The sequence below is a fragment of the Staurois parvus genome, unplaced genomic scaffold (genome assembly GCF_062004578.1).
Source record: "Staurois parvus isolate SC_StPar_1 unplaced genomic scaffold, SC_StPar_1.0 ptg000076l, whole genome shotgun sequence".
Taxonomy (NCBI): domain Eukaryota; kingdom Metazoa; phylum Chordata; class Amphibia; order Anura; family Ranidae; genus Staurois; species Staurois parvus.
In genome coordinates, this window is record NW_028317872.1 from 1,367,903 (window position 1) to 1,388,121 (window position 20,219).

At 46.1% G+C, this 20,219-nt stretch overlaps 1 protein-coding gene and 1 long non-coding RNA gene across 3 annotated transcripts in view; one reads left to right on the forward strand and one right to left on the reverse strand.

Annotated features, from left to right (window-relative positions):
• The window catches only part of LOC149469302 (uncharacterized), a 56,889-nt gene extending 53,103 nt beyond the window's left edge, over positions 1-3,786 (forward strand). For both annotated transcript variants that reach the window (XM_089669423.1, XM_089669424.1), the window contains one exon: positions 1,070-3,786. In XM_089669423.1, coding sequence (XP_089525549.1) covers positions 1,233-2,858 — 1,626 coding nt within the window. In that variant the 5' untranslated portion in view covers positions 1,070-1,232 and the 3' untranslated portion in view covers positions 2,859-3,786. The remainder of the gene's footprint in view (positions 1-1,069) is intronic.
• The window catches only part of LOC149469305 (uncharacterized), a 36,887-nt gene extending 20,383 nt beyond the window's left edge, over positions 1-16,504 (reverse strand). The window contains exon 1 of the long non-coding RNA XR_016311617.1: positions 16,384-16,504. This is a non-coding gene — a long non-coding RNA (uncharacterized LOC149469305). The remainder of the gene's footprint in view (positions 1-16,383) is intronic.
• Positions 16,505-20,219: the final 3,715 nt, after the last annotated feature.

Here is a 20,219-nt window from a genome sequence, read left to right on the forward strand (position 1 = left end):
ATTCTGTTGCGGGCCAAATTTTTGGAAGGCATCAATATTAAAATTCGGGAAAGGCTGGTTCTGGCCCGACCCGAATATAATGAGATGTCTATCCCTGCTATCCTTTCCACTCTTGCGGCAATAGAGAGGGAAATGGATAGAAGAAAACAGGACAAGGCCAAAGTTCTTATGTCCCAGACCCCACACGAAAAACCAAGGGATCTGGGTCACAGGAAGGATAGGCCCCCACCCAGGTGCTTCCAGTGCCACCAAACGGGGCACATGAGGAGGAGCTGTCCCCAATTACCTAAAGGTCGGTGGCAGTTCATTCCTGATGAGTCCTCCGCCCCTGTGACCACATGGTAAGTAACTCCTATGAATTCTCATAGGAAGTTGACAAATCGGTGTCGGCCCAGATCCATCTTTTTCTAGAGGAATTAAAATATCCCCTCCCTTGCCTCACCGACACCAGTGCAGCAAGAACGGTCTTGCGAAAACAGGACATCCAAGGCAAGGTACCCCTCTCAGGGGAAAGCCCTCCTAACCCCTACTAACCTCACTATCAAACGATGCACTATTCTTAACCCAGCTTCTCTTCTTCCTGTATTGGAAGATGAGAAGGGGGGGGACAGCAATGACAGTGCTGAATTTTGCAACACGACTAACAATACTAACACCTCTTCTGCTAACATGTCTTCTTTGTCCACTACTAACCTCTCTTCCAAAGGACACGACTGCATTTCTTTGGTGGAACTGGAGTCAGCGGCGACACACCCCATATCACCCCGAGAGTAGCGGTAAGGTTGAACGTCTTCCGATACCCAAAAACCTTGGCCTGAGTGTCCCCCCATTGCCCCCTATTCCATCCTGAATGCCCCTCAGCAACCACATGGGCTGTCACCCTACGAGGTATTGTTTGGGGGACCTCCCAAAACAGGGTTGTACTTTCCTCAACAGTTGTCGTCTTTGCATTCACAGCTTACAGGTTATGTGCAATCTCTGCAACGGGAGCTGCAGAAGATACACCATCGGGTTCGCGAATCGCTCCCCGATCCAAATGCAATAACAGGTGTTCTTTCTATTGAGCCAGGTGATTGGGTCGTCCTAAAGAAACATCAAAGAACCGGCCTCGAGCCACGGTTCGCCGGACCATACCAAGTCCAGCTGACAACACCTACCTCACTCAAGCTCGAGGGACGAGACAACTGGGTGCACGCAAGCCACTGCAAGAAGCTTTTCAGCTACACCAGAGAATGAGGGGTGTCATTTTCCTTTTTCTTTATGTTTGTATGTCTTACATGTGTGTGAACGGAGGAAAAGACGGCAGATACCCCAACCTTTTATTTAAAATGCACCTGCGTTTAGCCAGAACCGCCAACAAAACCAACTGTTGGATATGCTCTAAGCCCCCACCCAGTCATCACATGTCCGCAATGGCCGCTGTTCATGCCCTATATGACATCCGCTTCGGCATGAAAAAGCAAGGGACCCCTGGTCAGCCCCCACGTAGACATTTGTCGGTAGAACTTAATGACACATTTTTAGCAGGTAACATCAGTTTTAGCACCAATATTAGCTCTAGCTCCTGTAGGACCCTCGTCAGTCCATTATGGGTAACTGGACAGCTAGGCAGCCCTCAGGTGTGCTTTAACATCAGCTTTGGCACAGGTAACAAGTTTGTTGGGACTACCACCTGCGAGGGAGGTATAACTGTCAATCTGACTAACCAGACTTCCCTTCTGAGTAACCACACTGACCGAACAGACCACGTGTGTTGGAAGGACGGATGTGATGTGCAGACTGAGGGAGCAATCCCCCAGTCTGTGCAACTGTTGCTCAGTGCCAGAGGCCGAACGAGGAACTCTTCCTGCTCTGCTCTGACAGGTCCATACTATTTTCTGTGTGGTTCGGCAGCCTATAGAACATTTCCCCAGAACACGAAAGGTTCGTGTGCCCTCATAAAGCTAGTCCCAGCATCCTATGTAGTGATGGATCATGAAGAGTTGATGGTCCACAAGAAGGTAAGGATGGCAGGGAGAGTTCGCAGGGAGCTGTTCTCTGAGGGCGACCAAGCATGGGCTTGGTTCCCCTCATGGACAGGTTGGGGAATAGAACTTCAGAAGCGCCTGAACAATTTTTCTGTCATCGTGGATAGTATGTTTAACGAGACCGTAGAGGCTGTCAGAGAAATTGCCCAAGAACAACGGCAGATGGGAATTTTAGTGCTTCAGGAGAAGATGGCCCTTGATTACCTTTTAGCCGCCAAAGGGGGGTTCTGTGAGTTCATCGGAGAGGATTGTTGTACTTGGATAGAAGACACCGATGACAAGGTCCAGGCCCATATGGACAAAGTTAGTGAACTACAGGGAAAATCCGTTCAAGGGTTTGGGAGGATTGGGAGATTTCCTGTTCTCTATCGGATCTTGGTTGAAGGAAGTGGGAGTGTATGTCCTGATGCTTCTCTTTTTCATCTGCCTTTTATATGCCGCGGTGAGATGTTCCTGTTGCCTCATCGACCGTGTAAGCCAAGCTCGGGCAGACGACCACATCTCCATGCCCGCTCCTGGGATCCCACTCCAACCACTGATCGGAGGAAGACCTCACCAACCAACCACCTTCTCTACAGATTACGTCCTGGCTTCCCTCTGATTTATCTCCCTGAAGACCACATTCTCCAAGACCTCCAAGCAAGCTTCAAGCCTCATCATGGTTTGTGTCTGCGATTTGGAAAACTGCCTGGGTCGAGACCAGCCTTGTGTGGCCCCGTCTGCAGGGGCAATTTGAGAATCTGCTGCTGGATCTCCCCAGACCACCGTGGGATCACAAGCCTTATTCATACCACAAGTCTGTTTGTGGTTTTTGCAAGAGCCTTCCTGTAGTGAAGGTTCCAACGCTCGAGGATCATCGCTTCAATCAAGCCTGTTTGCGTCGAGTTTGCGTCGGGTCTTGTTGTTTCAGGTACCCCGTGGAGCTTTATTCTCAGGGACAACTACAGGAACTCTTTGAGGTTTTGAGACTACACCCATCAAGCGGAAGAAGATCAAGAAGGGACACGAGGAGAATATGATAAAACAGGAGGGAATGTCATGGAAATTTTGTATTGTTGGTCGAACTTTAAATGTGTCATATATGAGTGTTATTCATATGTCTCTCGTGTGGCTTAATTAAAGCTGTGAAGGCTGCAATTGGGCCATGCGCATGTACAATGTATGTATTACAGTACTCAGCTCGGTAATGGATGAGATGGCGGATCTGCGCTTATAGACCGGCGTGTATACCACCACGGCATTCGATGCGAATGCCGCTGGCAGTAGACCGCGGGCCTGTATCTACATATCAGCAGCATAGTACCACATGGGCTTCATAACGCAAGGCGCCAAGCGGTGTGAACTCCGCGTGTAGGCTTATGCATATCTTACAACCCATTACTGACCTGAACTGTATCTTGGATGGATGTGTTTTAATAAAGATCGTATCGGGCCCATCCAGGTACAGACTGATATTTCTAGGGGATGCTTTTACAGAGAATGGACATACTGCTAGGAGCTGGGAAATATGACCTCAGATGGCTCATGGGGGGGGAAGGGGAGGAAGTCTGCTGACCTCAGAAGGCTCATGGGGGAGGACCAGTGATAGATAATAGGAAAGACTATGCTCCAATCGGAATGTACATCCTGTGTATAGGCACTCCCCATTGCATTGTTCGGTGGGAGGAGATTGACTTTATTCATGTGGGGGGCATGTGTGTATTTTTAATAAAACCAGGGGCTGAGTCTGAAACCGGCCCTTATGTGGTTTGCAACACTAGCCTTAGAGTGTCGTGTGATCATTCTGGGGTAACAGAGCTCTAATTCCCCACATTTCAACATAAGCTAACCAATTTGGATGGGCAGGAATCGTGTAATTTAGCTGCAGTCGTGGTAAGCGAGATTCGCACAGCTTTATGGGGGATTTCTGCGCATCCAACTGCAAGTACTCACGGTAAGGAGAAATTCGTTAAAGCGAATTTCCAAGACACTATGGATTCAAGTACGACCCATTGGGGAATTTCATGGGTAGCATGGTATTTAGACAGCTGTGCAAGGTGTGCCGCTTGGTAGTATTTACTGATATCTGGAAGGCCAAGGCCGCCTTTAAGTTTTGATTGATGCAAAGTGGAACGGGGAATGTGGGGGCAAACGGGGCCCCAGACATAGGAGTAAACATGACGCTGTAGGATGCGGAGGTAGTGTGCAGGTACTGGGAAAGGAAGGACTCTGAATAGATATAGTATTTTGGGATGTATCGACATCTTCATGACAGAAATCCTGCACAGCCAGGCTAGAGGTAGGGAGGACCATTTGGTCATGAGGGCGGCGAGATGGGTCAGCATAGGCGCTGTCACGATATAAGGTCAGGTTCAGAGACCAGTTGCTATAGCAGTAAAAGGCTTACCTGAAACCAGCAGTATAGGTACACCAGCGGATCCCCCTGGGAATGACGCAGGCTCACCTGAGGTGCGGGGTCTAAGTATTAACCGGTATTCACCAGAGCTCCTAATGGTGGAGATGGATTGGGCTGCGTGTTAATACCAGGTCGCAGATCTCAGGATCACCCCACCAGGGAATGAGCAGACTGGGAACCAATAGCGGATCAACAGGTTAGGGATCAGACGAAAGCAGAGTCAGTCACAAGCCAAGGGTCGGTCACCAATGGTAGCAGATCAATCGTAGTACATTAGGATGAGACGAAATCGTGGTCAGGAACAAGTCAAAGGTCAGTAGCGGAGGTGTAGACAGCAGCAGGAACAGTAGCAGGATATTGGCTGGAAAGGCACAATAATCTGGCAAGGAGGAAGTGCATGGACATGGCTTTTATAAGGAAGTTCATGGGAGGAGCAAGGAGTTCAAGGTTCAAGAGTAATCAAGGCACAAGGCAGGATTATCCAAGAATTGTCAAGGTAGCTGTCCAGCATTTCAGATAGCTCAGTGAGAAGAGACATTGCCTCTCACTGCAGAAGGACCAAGTTCAATCCCAGGCTCTGACAGGCGCGTACTTAGCCGAAAAGAGATCCGAGAGGTTAGAGGTAAACTTTATGCCAAGAAATGGGATAGAAAACTGTGTCCAGGAGAATGGGAGGATCTGTTTCAGGTGGGCTTGATCTTGTGGGGAAAGGGATATATTGAGTATGACCGATTTCTGGGGGTTAATCTGGAGGCCAGAGATAGAGCCGATCTTCTCTAGAAGCCGAAGGAGAGTAGGGGAGGAGGTCGTCTGTGAAGAGGCATAATTTGTGGTGGGAACCGCCTATCTCGAGTCTGCAAACATCCGGGCTAGCTCTGATCAAAAGGGCTAGTGGCTCTATGGCTAGGGCAAAGAGTAAGGGAGATAAAGGGCAGCCTTGCTGGGTTCCGCGGGAGATTGGGAACCGGGCTGATCTATGTCCCATGTACCGAATTCTAGCCGAAGGTTCGCAATATAGAGAAAAAATCCATGGTAGAAAGTGGGGGCCAAAGCCCCAACGGTGCAGTATATAGTCGAGGTATGGCCACGAGACTGTATCAAAAGCTTTTCTGATGTCTAAGAACAGGAAGCAAACGGGGATGTTGCGGGTTCGGGCTATATGAGCAAGGAGAGCTGCGCGTCTGACGTTGTCCCCAGATTGTCTGGTAGGGATAAAACCAACTTGGTCATTGTGGATTAGGGATCCTATGCAAGAATTAGGACGGGTGGATTTTTGCCAAAAGTTTAATGTCTATGTTGAGGAGTGAGATTGGCCTGTAGTTTGAAAGGAGGAAGGAGGGAAAGAAAGAGGGAAAGAAGGAAGGAGGGAAAGAAAGTGTGAGGAAAAGAAATACAGAAGGAAAGAAAGAGGGAGGGAAAGAGTTTGGTTTCGGGATCATGGAAATGTTAGCCATTACAATTTCGGAGTTGAATACATGACCCGAGAGGATTGCATTAAAGGCATTTGTTAAAATAGGGGAGAGAAGATAAGCAAATTTTTTATAATAGGTTGCGTAGAAGCCATCCGGACCTGGGCATTTGCGTATTTTCAGATTTTTGATGGCGTTTAGAGTTTCAATTGAAGTAATTCATTTTTCTAGGGCTGTTAGTTGGTGGTCAGAGAGCTTCAGCAGAGAGAGAGGGGCCAAGACGGTTTCTGCGTGGGATGGGCCAAGAGGTGCAGGGGGAGAGTAGAGTTGTGAAAGATGTTTATGGAAGACTTGAGGATGCGTTCAGGGTTTCTAGTGAAGTTCCCCAGAGAAATACGTAATCTGATGGGCTTGGTGATTTGATCAAGTCTACGGTGTGAGAGGGCCAGAAATGTGTCAGGTTTGTTTGCTTTTGTATAGTATTTGTGTCGAGATCTATGAAGTGACAGTTCTGCCTGGTCCGTGAGGAGGAGATCTAGAGCTAGTCATCTAGTAGTAGCCCTGTTAGTAAGAGATACCACCCTTCAGGGTCTTTTATCTCGATGTGTGGTGTAAAGGGGTTTGTACGGTGGAAGGCAATAAGTACGCCTCTACGTTTGGAGGCGGCAATGGCGGTGTAAACTTGTGGGTAGCGGGGGCCAATGAATTTGGGGGTAGATGTGGGAGTGAAGTGTGTCGCTTGTAGACATACTATGTGAACTTTGTAATACGCAAATGAGCTAAAGACTTTATTGCGTTTCTGTGGTACATTTAGGCCCTGAACGTTCAGGGTGAGAATGTTCAGGGAACCCATGGGAGGAGTGGATAGAGTAATAGATAGTAATAAGTCCTCAGTTGGGTGGGAGTCCGTTAGTCTCGGGAGGGGGGGTAGAGTAGTGGAGGTGGAGGAGTGGAGTTAAGGGGTCATTTGGGGGAGGAGGGAATAAAATAAGTTTAGGTTGTGGTGTCAGAGGGAGGGTAGGTAGGGCCATTTTGACCCAGTATGTGATCCCTGAAGTCCCCCAGTGTGGGGTGACTCAGGGAGCAGGAGTAGCCCAAGCAGTATTAAAACAACAATACTACTGGGGCTAGAGGCGAGTGCACAGGTGCGCGGGGACGCCAGCATAAGAACAAGTGTACAATATTAGGATCCCATAAGCAAGGTAGGGAATTAAATAACCGGAGTGGCTAGGAGACCTCAATTCCGGGCAACACACACTGACAATGAAGTCCAACATGGACTTAGTGTTGTGGTGGAAGCACGTGTGACCCAGGTAGATGAAGAACAGAAAACTGTTAACATGGGAAACTAGGCAGGTTGTGGAGGCATAAAAACCTTTCCAAAATGAAGAGAGGGAAGAATGTAAACAAGAGCGTTATCAACCGGTGGGAAAAAGGAAAAAAAATGGATTTTCCCAAAAAAAAAAAAAGGTCCACAAGGGCTAGTTCAAGGATACAAAATGTCTTCAGCTGGGTGAAGAGCAGGAGGCAGTAGAGGCCAAGGGCGCCTGGTCGACGAGCCGCTATGGTTCGGTGGTATCTTCCCTTCTTTCCCTCTTTCCTTCTTTTCCTCTTTCTGTCCCTCCCTTTCTTTCCCTCTTTCCTTCCCTCTTTCCCTCCTTCTATCTTTTCCTCTTCTTTCCCTCCCTCTTTCTTTCCTTCTGTATTTCTTTTCCTCACACTTTCTTTCCCTCCTTCCTTCTTTCCCTCTTTCTTTCCCTCCTTCCTCCTTTCCCTCTTTCTTTCCTTCCATCTTTCCCTCCTTCATTTCCTTCCTTCCCTCTTTCCTTCTTTCCCTCCTTCCTTCATTTCCTCCTCCTTTCTTTCCCTTCTTCCTTTTATCCCTTTTTTACTTCTTTCCCTCCTTCTTTCATTATCTCCTTCCTTCTTTCCCTCTTGCTTTCCCTCCTGTCTTTATTTCCCTCCATCTTTCTTTCCTTCCTTCTGTCCCTCCGTCTTTCTTTCCCTCCTTCTTTCTTTCTTTCCCTCTTTCTTTCTCTTTCCTTTTATCTCTCTTTTTCCCTTTTTTCTCTTTTCCCTCTTTCTTTCCCTCCTTCCTTCTTTCCATCCTTTTTCCTTCCTTCCTTCTCTCCCACCTTCCATTTTTCCCTCCTTCCTTATTTCCCTCCATATTTCTTTCCTTTCTTATTTCCCTCCATCTTTATTTCCCTACTTCCTTCTTTTTTTCCATCTTTCCCTTCCTCCTTCCTTCTATCCCTCTATCCTTTTTTCCCTCATTCCTTCTTTCCCTTGTTCTTTCTATCTTTCCTTCTTTCCCTCTTTCCTTCTTTCCCTCCTTCCTTCTTTCCCTCCTTCTTTCCCTCCTTCCTTCTTTCCCTCCTTCTTTCCTTCCTTCCTTCTTTCCCTCCTTCCTTCCTTCTTTCCCTCTTTCCTCCTTTACCTCTTTCTTTCCCTCTTTCCTGCTTTCTCTCCTTTCTTCGTTCACTCCTTCCTTCGTTCCCTCCTTCTCTTTTTCCCTTCTTTCCCTCTTTCCTTCTTTCTTTCCCTCCTTCTTTCATTACCTCCCACTTTCTCTCTTGCTTTCCCTCCTTCTTTCTTTCATTCCTTCCTTCTCTCTTTCATTCCTTCCATCTCTCCCTCCTTCCTTCTTTCCCTCTTTCTTTCCCTCCTTCCTTCTTTCCTTTCTTATTTCCCTTGATCTTTCTTTCCTTCCTTCTTTCCCTGCTTCCCTCTTTCCCTCCTTCCTTCTTTTCTTCCATCTTTCTTTCCCTCCTTCCTTCTTTTCTTCCATCTTTCTTTCCCTCTTTCTTTCCTTCTCTTCTTCCTTCTATCCCTCTTTTTTCCCTTTTTCCTCTTTTACCTCTTTCTTTCCCTCCTTCCTTCTTTCCATTCTTTTTCCTTCCTTCTCTCCCACCTTCTTTTTTTCCCTCCTTCCTTCTTTCCCACCTTCCTTTTTTCCCTCCTTCCTTCTTTCCCTCTTTATTTTCCTCCCGTCCAGGGAAAGATCTCTCTGCTCGGGTCCTGCTCCGGTCTTTTATCGCCGGAGCAGGACGCTCCCAGGTTGCCAGGCAATGGCTGCCCTGGTGTCGGATTGCTGTGGCAGCAAGCCCCACCCCCCCACTCTGGCTGCGCACAGGGAGTGCGGCCTTTGCCTCTGACAGGTGTAGAGCACGGGAATCTCAGGGCCGCACTGTGCCTGCCGAGACACCGAGAGGGGGGCGCGTAGAGACACCTAGGTGGCCTGCATGTGGATTCACAGTGGGGCGGGGACCATGACAGCTATCCATCTTTTTTTTCCTCCTTCTTTCCCTTTTTACTTCTTTCCCTCCTTCCTTCTTTCCTTCCGTCCTTCTTTCCCTCCTTCCTTCCTTCTTTCCCTCCTTATTTCTTTTTTTCCATCTTTCCCTCCCTCCTTCCTTCTATCCCTCTTTCCTTATTTCCCTCATTCTTTCCTTCGTAACCTCTTTCTTTCCCTCTTCCATCTTTCCCTCTTTTTTTTCCCTTGTTCCTTCTTTCCCCCTTTCTTTCTTTCTTTCCCTTTTTCTTTCCCTCCTTCCTTCTTTCCCACTTTTCTTCATTCCCTCCTTTCTTCTTTGCCGCCTTTTTCCCCCCTCTTTCTTGCCCTCTTTCCTTCTTTCCCTCCTTTCTTCTTTCCCTCCTTTCTTCTTTCCATTTTTTTCCCCTCCTTTGTTTTCCCTTTTTCTCTTTTTTTTTCCTTTTTTTCTCCTTTCCCTCTTTTTTTCCCCCCTTTTCGCCTTTCCCTCTTTCTTTCTCTACTTCCATTTTTCCCTCCATTTTCCTTCCTTCTTTTCCTTCTTTCCCTCTTTATTTCCCTCTCATCCTTATTTCCTTCCTTCTATCTTTCCTTCCATTTTTCTTTCCCTTTATTTACCATCCATCTTTCTTTCTCTCCTTCCTTGCTTCTTTCCCTCCTTATTTCTCTCCTTCCTTGCTTCTTTCCCTCTTTCCTTCGTTTTATCCATTTTTCCCTCCCACCTTCCTTCTATCCCTCTTTCCTTCTTCATCTCTTTCCTTCTGTCCCTTGTTCCTTCTTTCCCTACTTCTTTCTTTCCCTCTTTCTTTCCCTCCTTCCTTCTTTCACTATTGAGGTAAAAAGGTCAACAAACGGGTGCCAAAGCCCATAGTCTGCAAAACATTTTCTACAGTATATAATCCCATGCAATACTGTCAAACGCTTTCTCCGCATCCAGAGAGAGAAAGAAACCTTGTTGAATCGAGGAATTCAGCAGGTGGTGTAGATTGATGGCTTTGATAGTATTGTCTCTGGCTTCACATCCGGGAATAAAGCAGACTTGGTTACTGGTAATAAGAGATGGGAGAAGGGGGAGTAAACAAGAGGCTATTATTTTGGCAAAAATCTTAATGTCAACGTTTAGGAGCGAGATTAGACTGTAATGAGCAGCTTGGGTCGTGTCTTTGCCTGGTTTGGGAATGACGGTTCTATGGGCAGTCAGCATTTCAGTGGAAAGGGGCGTAGAAGGAGATATACAGTTGAATACCCTCAAAAAGGGAGAGGAAATTATATCTGAGAATGTCTTATAGTAGGTGGTAGTGAGGCCATCAGGGCCTGGGCCTTTACCAGGCTTGAGTTGTTGGAGCACGAGGTCCCATTTTTTGGGCGAAATTGGGCGCTCAAGTTTTTCAGCAATAGCTGGAGTGATAGAGTTGGGACAGTGTTTGTCCAGGAACTCTTGCAAAAGAGTGGATCTGGAGGATGGAGAGAGCAGAGGTTTTTCTGTGGATTGGAAATTGTAAAAGGCCGAATAAAATGTTTTGAATTCTCGAGCGATGTCTTCGTTGTTTTCCAGTAATTGGCCTTGATGAAATCTAAGCTGATGAACCGTTACTTTAGCCTTCTTAGAGCCTAATGCTTGAGTCAGGAGATGTCTGCTTTTGTTTGCGTGTTAGTAAAATAGTTTTTGTGATAAAGTGTATCTCTTTCAGAGGTTACAACACATTTCCTCAAGGATGAGAGCGCGCGTGTCAGAGAGTTCCTGGAAAACATTGCGTGCAAGTGTGCATTTATGTTTACTGTAGTTTCTAGAAGAGTAAGCTTAGTGAATAAATCCTTTAGGCGTGCCTTCTTCTCTCGCCTTACTGCTGAGGCCATTGCAATGAGTTTCCCCTCTAATTTGTGCGCTTCCCATTGTATCAGGGGTGATGCTTCCGGAGTGTCCTTTGCTAAGAAATATTCAGAGAGGCTTTTGCGCAATTTGGTTACCCGAATAGTATCCGTTAACAGATGTCTAAATGCCAGACAGACGTGACTGGGGGACTGTCAGGGAGAGTTAAGACTACAGAGACTGGATTATGGTCTGAAAGTACCACCGGTTCTATGTGGACCGATGATAAGAGGGGAAGGTCTTGTTGTGTGATAAAAAAAATAGTCTAGGTGAGAGTATCTGTTATGGGGAGTCGAGAAGAATGTAAAATCTTTCTCATTAGGATGTAGGAAATGCCACGCGTCGTGTAAGAGAAGGTCCTGGAGGCTGAGCTTAATTTGGCATAGAGCCTTGTAAGGTATGTGGGATGTGCCCGTGGAGGTGTCTAGAAGGGGATCTAGAGGCACATTGAAGTCCCCTCTGAGAATCAGGATCCCGCTCTGGAAGGAAGAAAGAAGACGAGTGATTGGGGTTGTAGACATTTGCTATGGTAATTGGTTTGTTTCGTAGCGTATCTTTCAGGAAGAGATAGCGTCCTTGATCATCTGCAAGGGTGTCAGTGACTGTCAGCGGTAAGTTCTTAGAGAAGAGGATCGAGACTCCTTTAGATCTGGAGATTAGGAGAAGTCGCATGATAAACCCCTGGATAGTGTCTATTTTCTAGTTTAGGTATCGCGTTAGATCAAAAATGTGTTTCTGGTAAGAAAACGAGATCCACTTTCATACTTCGCATACTCAAGAGTTGTGAGCATTTCTCGGGTATATTGAGACCTTTAGCATTCATGGTAATCAGTTTGAGGGCAGCTGTGGGATGGGAAGTTTTACGGGGTGAGATAGTGTGATCGGAGTTATTAAAACAATTGGTGTAAATTGTAGCTTCTCTCCAGAGAAAGTATGCCACACCCCCGGCGATCTGGGGAGAGGGGTGAGGGGACACGAATAAGCTTAGAACTGTGATGGGAGGGGGAAGAGGGGGTAGAGGGGAGAGGGAAAAAAAGTAGGAGAGGGAGGTTAGAGGGAGGAGGAGAGAGGGATAGGAGGGTGTGACGGGAGTGACTTTTGGGGGTGGGGGGACCCCTGTGTGAGCTCATGTTCCCTTCATTATGTTTAACCCACCCTGTGCCTGTTAAGGGGTACAGGGTGTGAATGTGAATGTATATTGTGTATTGGTGTGTTGTCCTTTGTTCCCTGCCACATGGTTGCCCATTGTTATCTGCCATGTGCTACATCCCATTGTTCTGTGTTTTGGTTGGATGGGGTAGGCTGATGATGTGTTTCCTGTAGCCCTCCCAACTGATGGGGCAGGCTGATGATGTGTTTCCTGTTCCTGGTTGTGTTTCCCCGCCCTGTGTATATATCTTGTGTTTTGTGTAAAAATAAAAGAGTTGACTGCCTGTCTTAAGAAGAGTCTGGTGCTGTCTACTTTCCTGCATGATCAGCGGGTGTGGTCCATGGATGGTGTTCGGACAGGGAAGCTGCAGTATAACAGAAAATACCCAAGTGCTTTTGGGGTCCGGTTCCATTACAGAGGGGTAGAAAAATAGAGGAAAAAGTAAGAGATTAGGTATCAGTAGTGGGACTAGACCAACTAACCCGCCACAAAAAGGAGAAGTTCCGATGAAGGTCGGTATGGACTACCAGCATGTGCCATGTGTGGGAGTGGTAGAAAGTGACCTTAAATGGGGTGAGGATCCGAGCCTTGATATGGTCAAGTAGCGTAAAAAAACAGCATAAGAGAGAAAAAAATAAAGGGAGGGCTAAGGTAAGGCAGTGGTGATTGTGAGATATGTACCCCTGAGTTACTGATCCGAGCTGAGAAGGGAGAATTCCATTGGGAGCCATTAGTGTGGGGGCACGTCGTCCTCTTAGGTTTCGCCTATATAGCATATATACACCTTTACACGTGCAAATATATTCAAAAAGACATACAAAAAAAAAATCACAAGTCAGATGACAACAGCAAGCCATGTAACATAACTCAAGGTTGGAACTGTTGGCATGCATGTATATACATTTGAGTGGCAACTAGGGATGAGATAGAATTAGGAGAACGGAGAAGGAGAGAAAGAGAGAAGAAGAGAAAAAAAAATTGAGGGGCAGTGGAGGGGGAAAGTAATGATGAGTGTAAATAAGTTGGTAGCTAGCAAAGGTTAAGAGCACTCGATAAAAGGTTGAGAGAGGTAAAAGTTGGACAAATAGGGTGGAGATTTAGCGGAGCAAATATAAGCATCATTCAAGGAAAAGGGAAATGTATTTGCAGTACTGTAATACATGTCAGCAGGTTCCACAGTTCTCTTAGTTACGACACCTGGCATCAGAGAGATTATGGGGGTAGTGTCGGTCTCTATGAGTGAACAAAGCCAAAGATAATAGTGTGCTGCGGTGTAGTTTGGGCAGCCAGTATGAGTTCAGACAAACGTGCCGCTCGTGTATTGGAGAAGGTGTTCGTAGGCAGCCCAGAGGAGATAATCTTCTTCTTGGGTTCCTGTGGACCCTCTACAATACTGTTACTTTGTACCCCACCCATAGATGACGGAGATGAGTAGAAGGAAGAACATCTTGTTGCCACTGAGCTGGGTCGGATAAGATCAGATAAGCATCGTTCAGCTGTGATATGGCAGGACAAGTTTGGTGACCAAGTGGGAGTATCTGGAGGAGTATAACAGGACCAATTTCTGGGATGGAAGTCCTCCACTGGTAGGTATCTTCACGGGAGAATTGCAATGAGTATGTTTTAGCATAGTGAAACTAAGTAGTGAGAGTCAAGGCAGCAGTAGATTCTGGCTAAACAGAGATTCAATCCAGGATCTTAGCAAGTGAGGCCGATCATAATGAAAAGGAAGAGGGGAAGCAAGATCACGGTAGTAAGGAGAAGGATCATGCTTCCGCTAGTCAGCAGAGTTAGGTTCCTCAGTCTTAGGAAGAATGACGGGCACTGCGATGGGCCGGTGGAGCCGTGGGGCTTCCGTTCCTGGGGGCACCTCTATCGTCCCGTGGTGGGGAGGAGCGGAGGGAGAGACGTTGATTATCCGAGCGTCCAGGTTCTTGTACATCTTCCATTGAGGTAGCTCGCCTAATGGGGGGAAGGCGGAACTTGCTGTACCAATCTGGCAGGTCGCCAAGTGGTAAATCCAAGGCAGTACAAAAGTGCTCTAGATCTTCTGGTATTTTTAGGTTAACGTTACAGCCATGAGCTGTTGCGGAAAGACAGAATGGAAATTTCCACCGGTATGTGATAGCTCTAGACCGTAAAAGGTCCAGTAGAGGGCGTGATGTTAGATAGATCTTGGAAGATTTTGACTTCTGTGCCCTGGAAGGAGATATGATTACGATTTCTAGCTAGTCTAAGGATTTCTTCTTTTAAGCGAAAGTTCACTAGGCAGCAAACTGCATGTCTGGGCGGATCTGTGTCTCTGTGCCTGGGTCTTAGGGCTCTATGTAGGAGCTCAAATTCTATTGGGGCATCATTAGATCTCTCCAATAAATCACTGAAAATTGAAAGTACTGTTTGTGTTAAGCGAGAAGGTTTTACAGATTTGGGTATTCCCCTTACCCTGAGGTTGTGTCGCCGCCCCCTGTTGTCAAGATCTTCCATATAGTGCTGAAGTTCACTGAGGTGTATGGCATGGGATTCTGTCACTTGCTGTACCTGGCATGGGGCTGTGTCATGGCGGGCTGCGACTTGCTTAACATCATCGAGTCTAAGGTATAAAGTGACAAAACACATAACAGTGCTCAAAAAAATTAACCATCAGGGTCCCTGATGAAGTCACGTGCTGAGCGTGGCGCAATGCGTCGGTACGTGGGAGGAGCTTCCGTCTAACGCGGTGACGTCATTTCCGGCGTGGGGGCCATATTGGATCACCCTATGAAGTACCCATGCAGTACACCCATAGCATGTGGTAGGAGGCTGGATTGTTTCGTCCTGTAATGTGAGTGGAACTCTATTTTTCAATCGATTTTTGGCTGAATAAAACTGGTTGCACTATGGAGGGTCTCTGTGTTTATTCCATTATGACCCTGGGAGGAGCTGGCTGTTAAATCTGGTGGAAGCTGGAGGTGGAAAGCGATACCCAGAGAGGAATCCAATCTGATAGGATCGTGTGATCCTTAAAGCGTGCTGGCCCTTTGGGGTTTAAGTAAGGAGGTGAGGGGGCATTTTAGCCGTTAAAGGATTGTCACGTGTGAATCACGCACACTGCACATTACATTGCATGAAGAGTGAAGTGTGAAGACTTGCACCAAGCATTGCGTCATCATTAGTATTATTATTATTGATTGTTTGGACTTTTCTTGAAATTGAAGATTGGTTCATTTTTTTGAGCACTGTTATGTGTTTTGTCACTTTATTATTTATGATTATATATGTCACTTTTGCATGTAATATTCCCTTTAAGGATATACACGTATGACACTATTAATTACTTATTGATCACTTTGGTTTTATACCTTAGGGGTATATTGTGTTTGATTTATTGCACCACGCATTTATACTTATTTTGCATTTAGCGCTGCACTGTTTATTTTATATTGTTCATTTACTTATTTTGGGTATAAGTTTAGTGCCAGCAGCTTTGTTCTAAGGGTAGGATTCCATGTAAGCGCAGGAGGTTTTTTGTTAATTATCGAGTCTAAGGGCCACTGTTTGTAAATCATCCCTGAGATCTGAGATAGCCACATAAACGGAGAATTTTATATCTGCTGCCACCGCTTGTAGACCTGCCAAGTTCAGTGGAGATGCTGAGTGCACCGGGGAGGACCGATCTCGGGCTGCAGGATATGAATGGTCACAGGCTGCAGAGCGGGGATGATTATGAGCTGCAGAGCTAGGAAGGCCACAGATTGCGGAGCTAAGGTGATCACCGGTTGCAGAGCTGGGATGCTGACGGGTTGCAGAGTTAGAATGGTCACGAGCTACAGAACTGAACTGCTTATGGGCTGCAGCGCTGGAATGATCACGGGCTGCAGAGTTGGGACTGTCACAGACTGCAGAGTTGAAATGATCATGGGTAGCAGAGCTGGGGGGATTATGGGATGCAGAGCTGGGGGGATCACGGATGGCTGAGCTAGGATAATCACAGGCTATGGAGCTGGACTGTGCAGGGGCTGCAGAGCTGGGATGATCAGAGCTTGCAGAGCAGGGATGAGCACAGGCTATGTCACAGTGATGATCATGATCACTAACTGGCTGTGTGAAGTGACAGGGAGATCGTTCCCTGCTTATTGGCAGCTGCTGAGGGGGGGGCCTGACGGCGCCATACTGTCCCTTTGCTGGGTCCAGAATATCTCTGGAATGTTCCTCCCTATCTGAGAGTCCTGGTCCCGAGGAGAGCGGGACTGGGATGCGAAAGAGGTCTGCTGGCTCTTACCCATCCTGGGGCTGATAGATGCCGGTTATATGGTAGAAGCAAGACCACGAGGCTCTAGAGCTCCAGGATCAGGTGGCCATCTTAGGTTGGGACCAGACCACGACCCCCATCTTTCTTTCTTTCCCTCCTTCTTTCTATCTTTCTTTTTTTCCCTCCTTCCTTTTTCCCTCTTTCTTTCCCTCCTTACTTCTTTCCTTCCTTCTTTCTTTTTCTCTTTCCTTCTATCCCTCCTTCCTTCTATCCCTCTTTCTTTCCCTCCTTATTTTCCCTATTTTTTCCCTCTTTCCTTCTTTCTCTCCTTCCTTCTTTCCCACCTTTCTTCTTTCCCACCTTTCTTCTTTCCCACCTTCCTTATCTCCCACCTTCCTTATCTCCCTCTTTCCTTTTTTCCTTCCATCCTTCTTTCCCTCTTTCCTTCTCTCCCTCCTTTCCTTCCTTCTTTCCCTCCTTTCTTTTCCTCATTCATTATTTCCCTCTTTTTCTCCTTACTTCTTTCCCTCTTTCTTTCCCTACTTATTTCTTTTTCTTTCCCTTCTTCCTTCTCTCCCTCCTTCTTTCTTTTCCTCTTTCCTTCTCTCCCTCCTTTTTTTCTTTCCCTCTTTACTTTTTTCCCTCTATCCTTCTTTCCCTTCCTTTTCCCTTCCTTTTCCTCCCTCTTTTCTTCTCTCACCCTCCTTCTTTCTTTCCCTCCTTCCCTCTTTCCTTCCTTCTTACTTTCCTTCCATCCTTATTTCCTTCCTTCCTCTTTGCTTCTTTCCCTCCCTCTTTCCTTCTTTCCTGCCTTCCTGCTTTCTTCCTTCCTTCTTTCCCTCTTTCTATTCCTCTTTCCTTCTTTCTTTTCCTCTTTCCCGCCTTCCTTTTTTCCCTATTTCTTTCCCTCCTTCCTTCCCTTTTTTTCTTACCCCACTTCCTTCTTTCCTTCTTTTCCATCTTCCTTCTCTCTCTCCTTCTTTCTTTCCCTCCTTCATTCTTTCCCTCTCTTTCTATCCCGCCATCTTTTTTTCCCTCCCTCCTTCCTTCTTTCCCTCCTTCCTTCCCTCTTTCTTTCTCTCCCTCTATATTTCCCTTCATCCTTCTTTCCCTCCTTTCTTCTTTCCCTCTTTCATTATTTCCCTCCTTCCTTCTTTCCCTTTTCCTTCTTTCTCTCCTTACTATTTTCCCTCCCTCTTTCTTTCCTTCCTACTTCCTTCTCTCCTTCCTTTCTTCATTCCATCTTTCCCTCCCTCCTTCCTTCTTTCTTTTTCTCTTTCCTTCTCTCCCTCCTTTCTTTACTTCCTTTCTTTTTTCCCCTGCTTCCTGCTTTCTCTCTTTCTTTCCCTCCTTCCTTCTTTTGCTTTTTCTTTCCCTCCTTTCCCACCTTCCTTCTTTTCCTCCTTCCTTCTTTCCCTCCTTCCTTCTTTCCCACCTTCCTTCTTTTCCTCCTTTCCCTCCTTCCTTCTTTTTCTCCTTCCTTCTTTTCATCCTTCCTTCTTTTCCTCCTTCCTTCTCTCTCTCCTTCCCTCCTTCCTTCTCTCCCTCCTTTCTTTCCCTCTTTCCTTTTTTACTGTCTTTCCTTCTTTCCCTCCTTCCTTCTTTCTTTTCCCTCCTTTCTTTCCCTCCCTTTTTCTTTCACTCTTTCTTTCCTTCCTTTTTCTCTCTCTCTCTCTTTCTCTCTCCTTTTCCTTCATCCTTATTTCCCCCCTTCCTTCTTTCTTTCTCTTTCTTTCTTTTCCTTTCCCTCCTTTTCCTTCATCCTTATTTCCCCCCTTCTTTCTTTCCCTCCTTTATTCTTTAACTCCTTCTTTCTTTCCCTCCCTCTATCTTGCCCTTCATCCTCCTTTCTCTTTCTTCCTATTTCCTCCTTCCTTCTTTCCCTCCTTTCTTTTTTCTATCCTTCCTTCTATCCTTCTTTCCCTCTTTCCTTCCCTCCTTTCTTCTGTTGCTTCTTCTTTCTTTCCCTCCTTTTTTCTGTTGCTTCTTCCTTCTTTCCCTCTTTCTTTCCCTTTCTTTATTTCCTTCGTTCCCTCTCTCTTTGTTTCCCTTCTTCTTTCCCTCCCTCTTTCCTTCCCGCCTTCCTTCTTTTCCTCCTTTTTTCTTTCCCGCCTTCCTTCTTTCCCTCTTTCTTTCCCTCCATTTTTCTCTCCCTCCCTTTTTCATTCCTTCCTTATTTCCATCTCATTTTCTTTCCCTCCTTCCTTCCTTCCTTCTTTCCCTCCTTTTTTTCTTTCCTTCCTTCTTTCCCTCCTTTCTTCTTTCCTTCTTTGTTTCCCTCCTTTTTTCTTTCCTTCTTTGTTTCCCTCCTTTTTTCTTTCCTTCTTTCTTTCCCTCCTTTCTTCTTTCCCTCTTTTCTTCTTTCCCTCTTTTCTTTCTTTCCCTCTTTCCTTCCCTCTCTCTTTCATTCCCTCCTTCCTTCCTTCCTTCTTTCCCTCTTTCTTTCATTCCCTCCTTCCTTCCTTCTTTCCCTCTTTCTTTCATTCCCTCCTTCCTTGTTTCCCTCCTTCCTTGTTTCCCTCCTTCTTTCATTTCCTCTGTCCTTCTCTTCCTCCTTTTTTTTCTCTTTTTCCCCTGCTTCCTGCTTTCTATTTTTCTTTCCCTCCTTTCCCGCCTTCCTGCATTTCCTCCTTTTTTCTTTCCTTCTTTCCTCCTTCCTTCTTTCCCTACTTCCTTCTTTCCCTTTTTTCTTTCCCTCCTTCTTTCTTTCCTCCTTCCCCTCCTTCCTTCTTTCCCTTTTTTCTTTCCCTCCTTCTTTCTTTCCTTCTTTCCCTACTTCCTTCTTTCCCTTTTTCTTTCCCTCCTTCTTTCTTTCCTTTCCTTTTTTCCCTCCTTTCTTCTTTACCTCTTTCCCTCCTTCATTCTTTCCCTCTCTTTCTATCCCGCCATCTTTTTTTCCCTCCCTCCTTCCATCTTTCCCTCCTTCCTTCCTTCTTTCCCTCCTTCCTTCCCTCTTTCTTTCTCTCCCTCTATATTTCCCTTCATCCTTCTTTCCCTCCTTTCTTCTTTCCCTCTTTCATTATTTCCCTCCTTCCTTCTTTCCCTCTTCCTTCCTTCTCTCCTTACTATTTTCCCTCCCTCTTTATTTCCTTCCTACTTCCTTCTCTCCTTCCTTTCTTCATTCCATCTTTCCCTCCCTCCTTCTTTCTTTTTCTCTTTCCTTCTCTCCCTCCTTTCTTTACTTCCTTTCTTTTTTCCCCTGCTTCCTGCTTTCTCTCTTTCTTTCCCTCCTTCCTTCTTTCGCTTTTTCTTTCCCTCCTTTCCCACCTTCCTTCTTTTCCTCCTTCCTTCTTTCCCTCCTTCCTTCTTTTCCTCCTTCCTTCTCTCTCTCCTTCCCTCCTTCCTTCTCTCCCTCATTTCTTTCCCTCTTTCCTTTTTTACTGTCTTTCCTTCTTTCCCTCCTTCCTTCTTTCTTTTCCCTCCTTTCTTTCCCTCCCTTTATCTTTCCCTCCCTTTTTCTTTCCTTCTTTCCCTCCCTTTTTCTTTCTCTCTCTCTCTCTTTCTTTCTCTCTCCTTTTCCTTCATCCTTATTTCCCCCCTTCTTTCTTTCTTTTTCTTTCCCTCCTTTTCCTTCATCCTTATTTCCCCCCTTCTTTCTTTCCCTCCTTTATTCTTTAACTCCTTCTTTCTTTCCCTCCCTCTATCTTTCCCTTCATCCTTCTTTCTCTTTCTTCCTATTTCCTCCTTCTTTCCTTCTATCCTTCTTTCCCTCTTTCCTTCCCTCCTTTCTTCTGTTGCTTCTTCTTTCTTTCCCTCCTTTTTTCTGTTGCTTCTTCCTTCTTTCCCTCTTTCTTTCCCTTTCTTTATTTCCTTCTTTCCCTCTCTCTTTGTTTCCCTTCTTCTTTCCCTCCCTCTTTCCTTCCCGC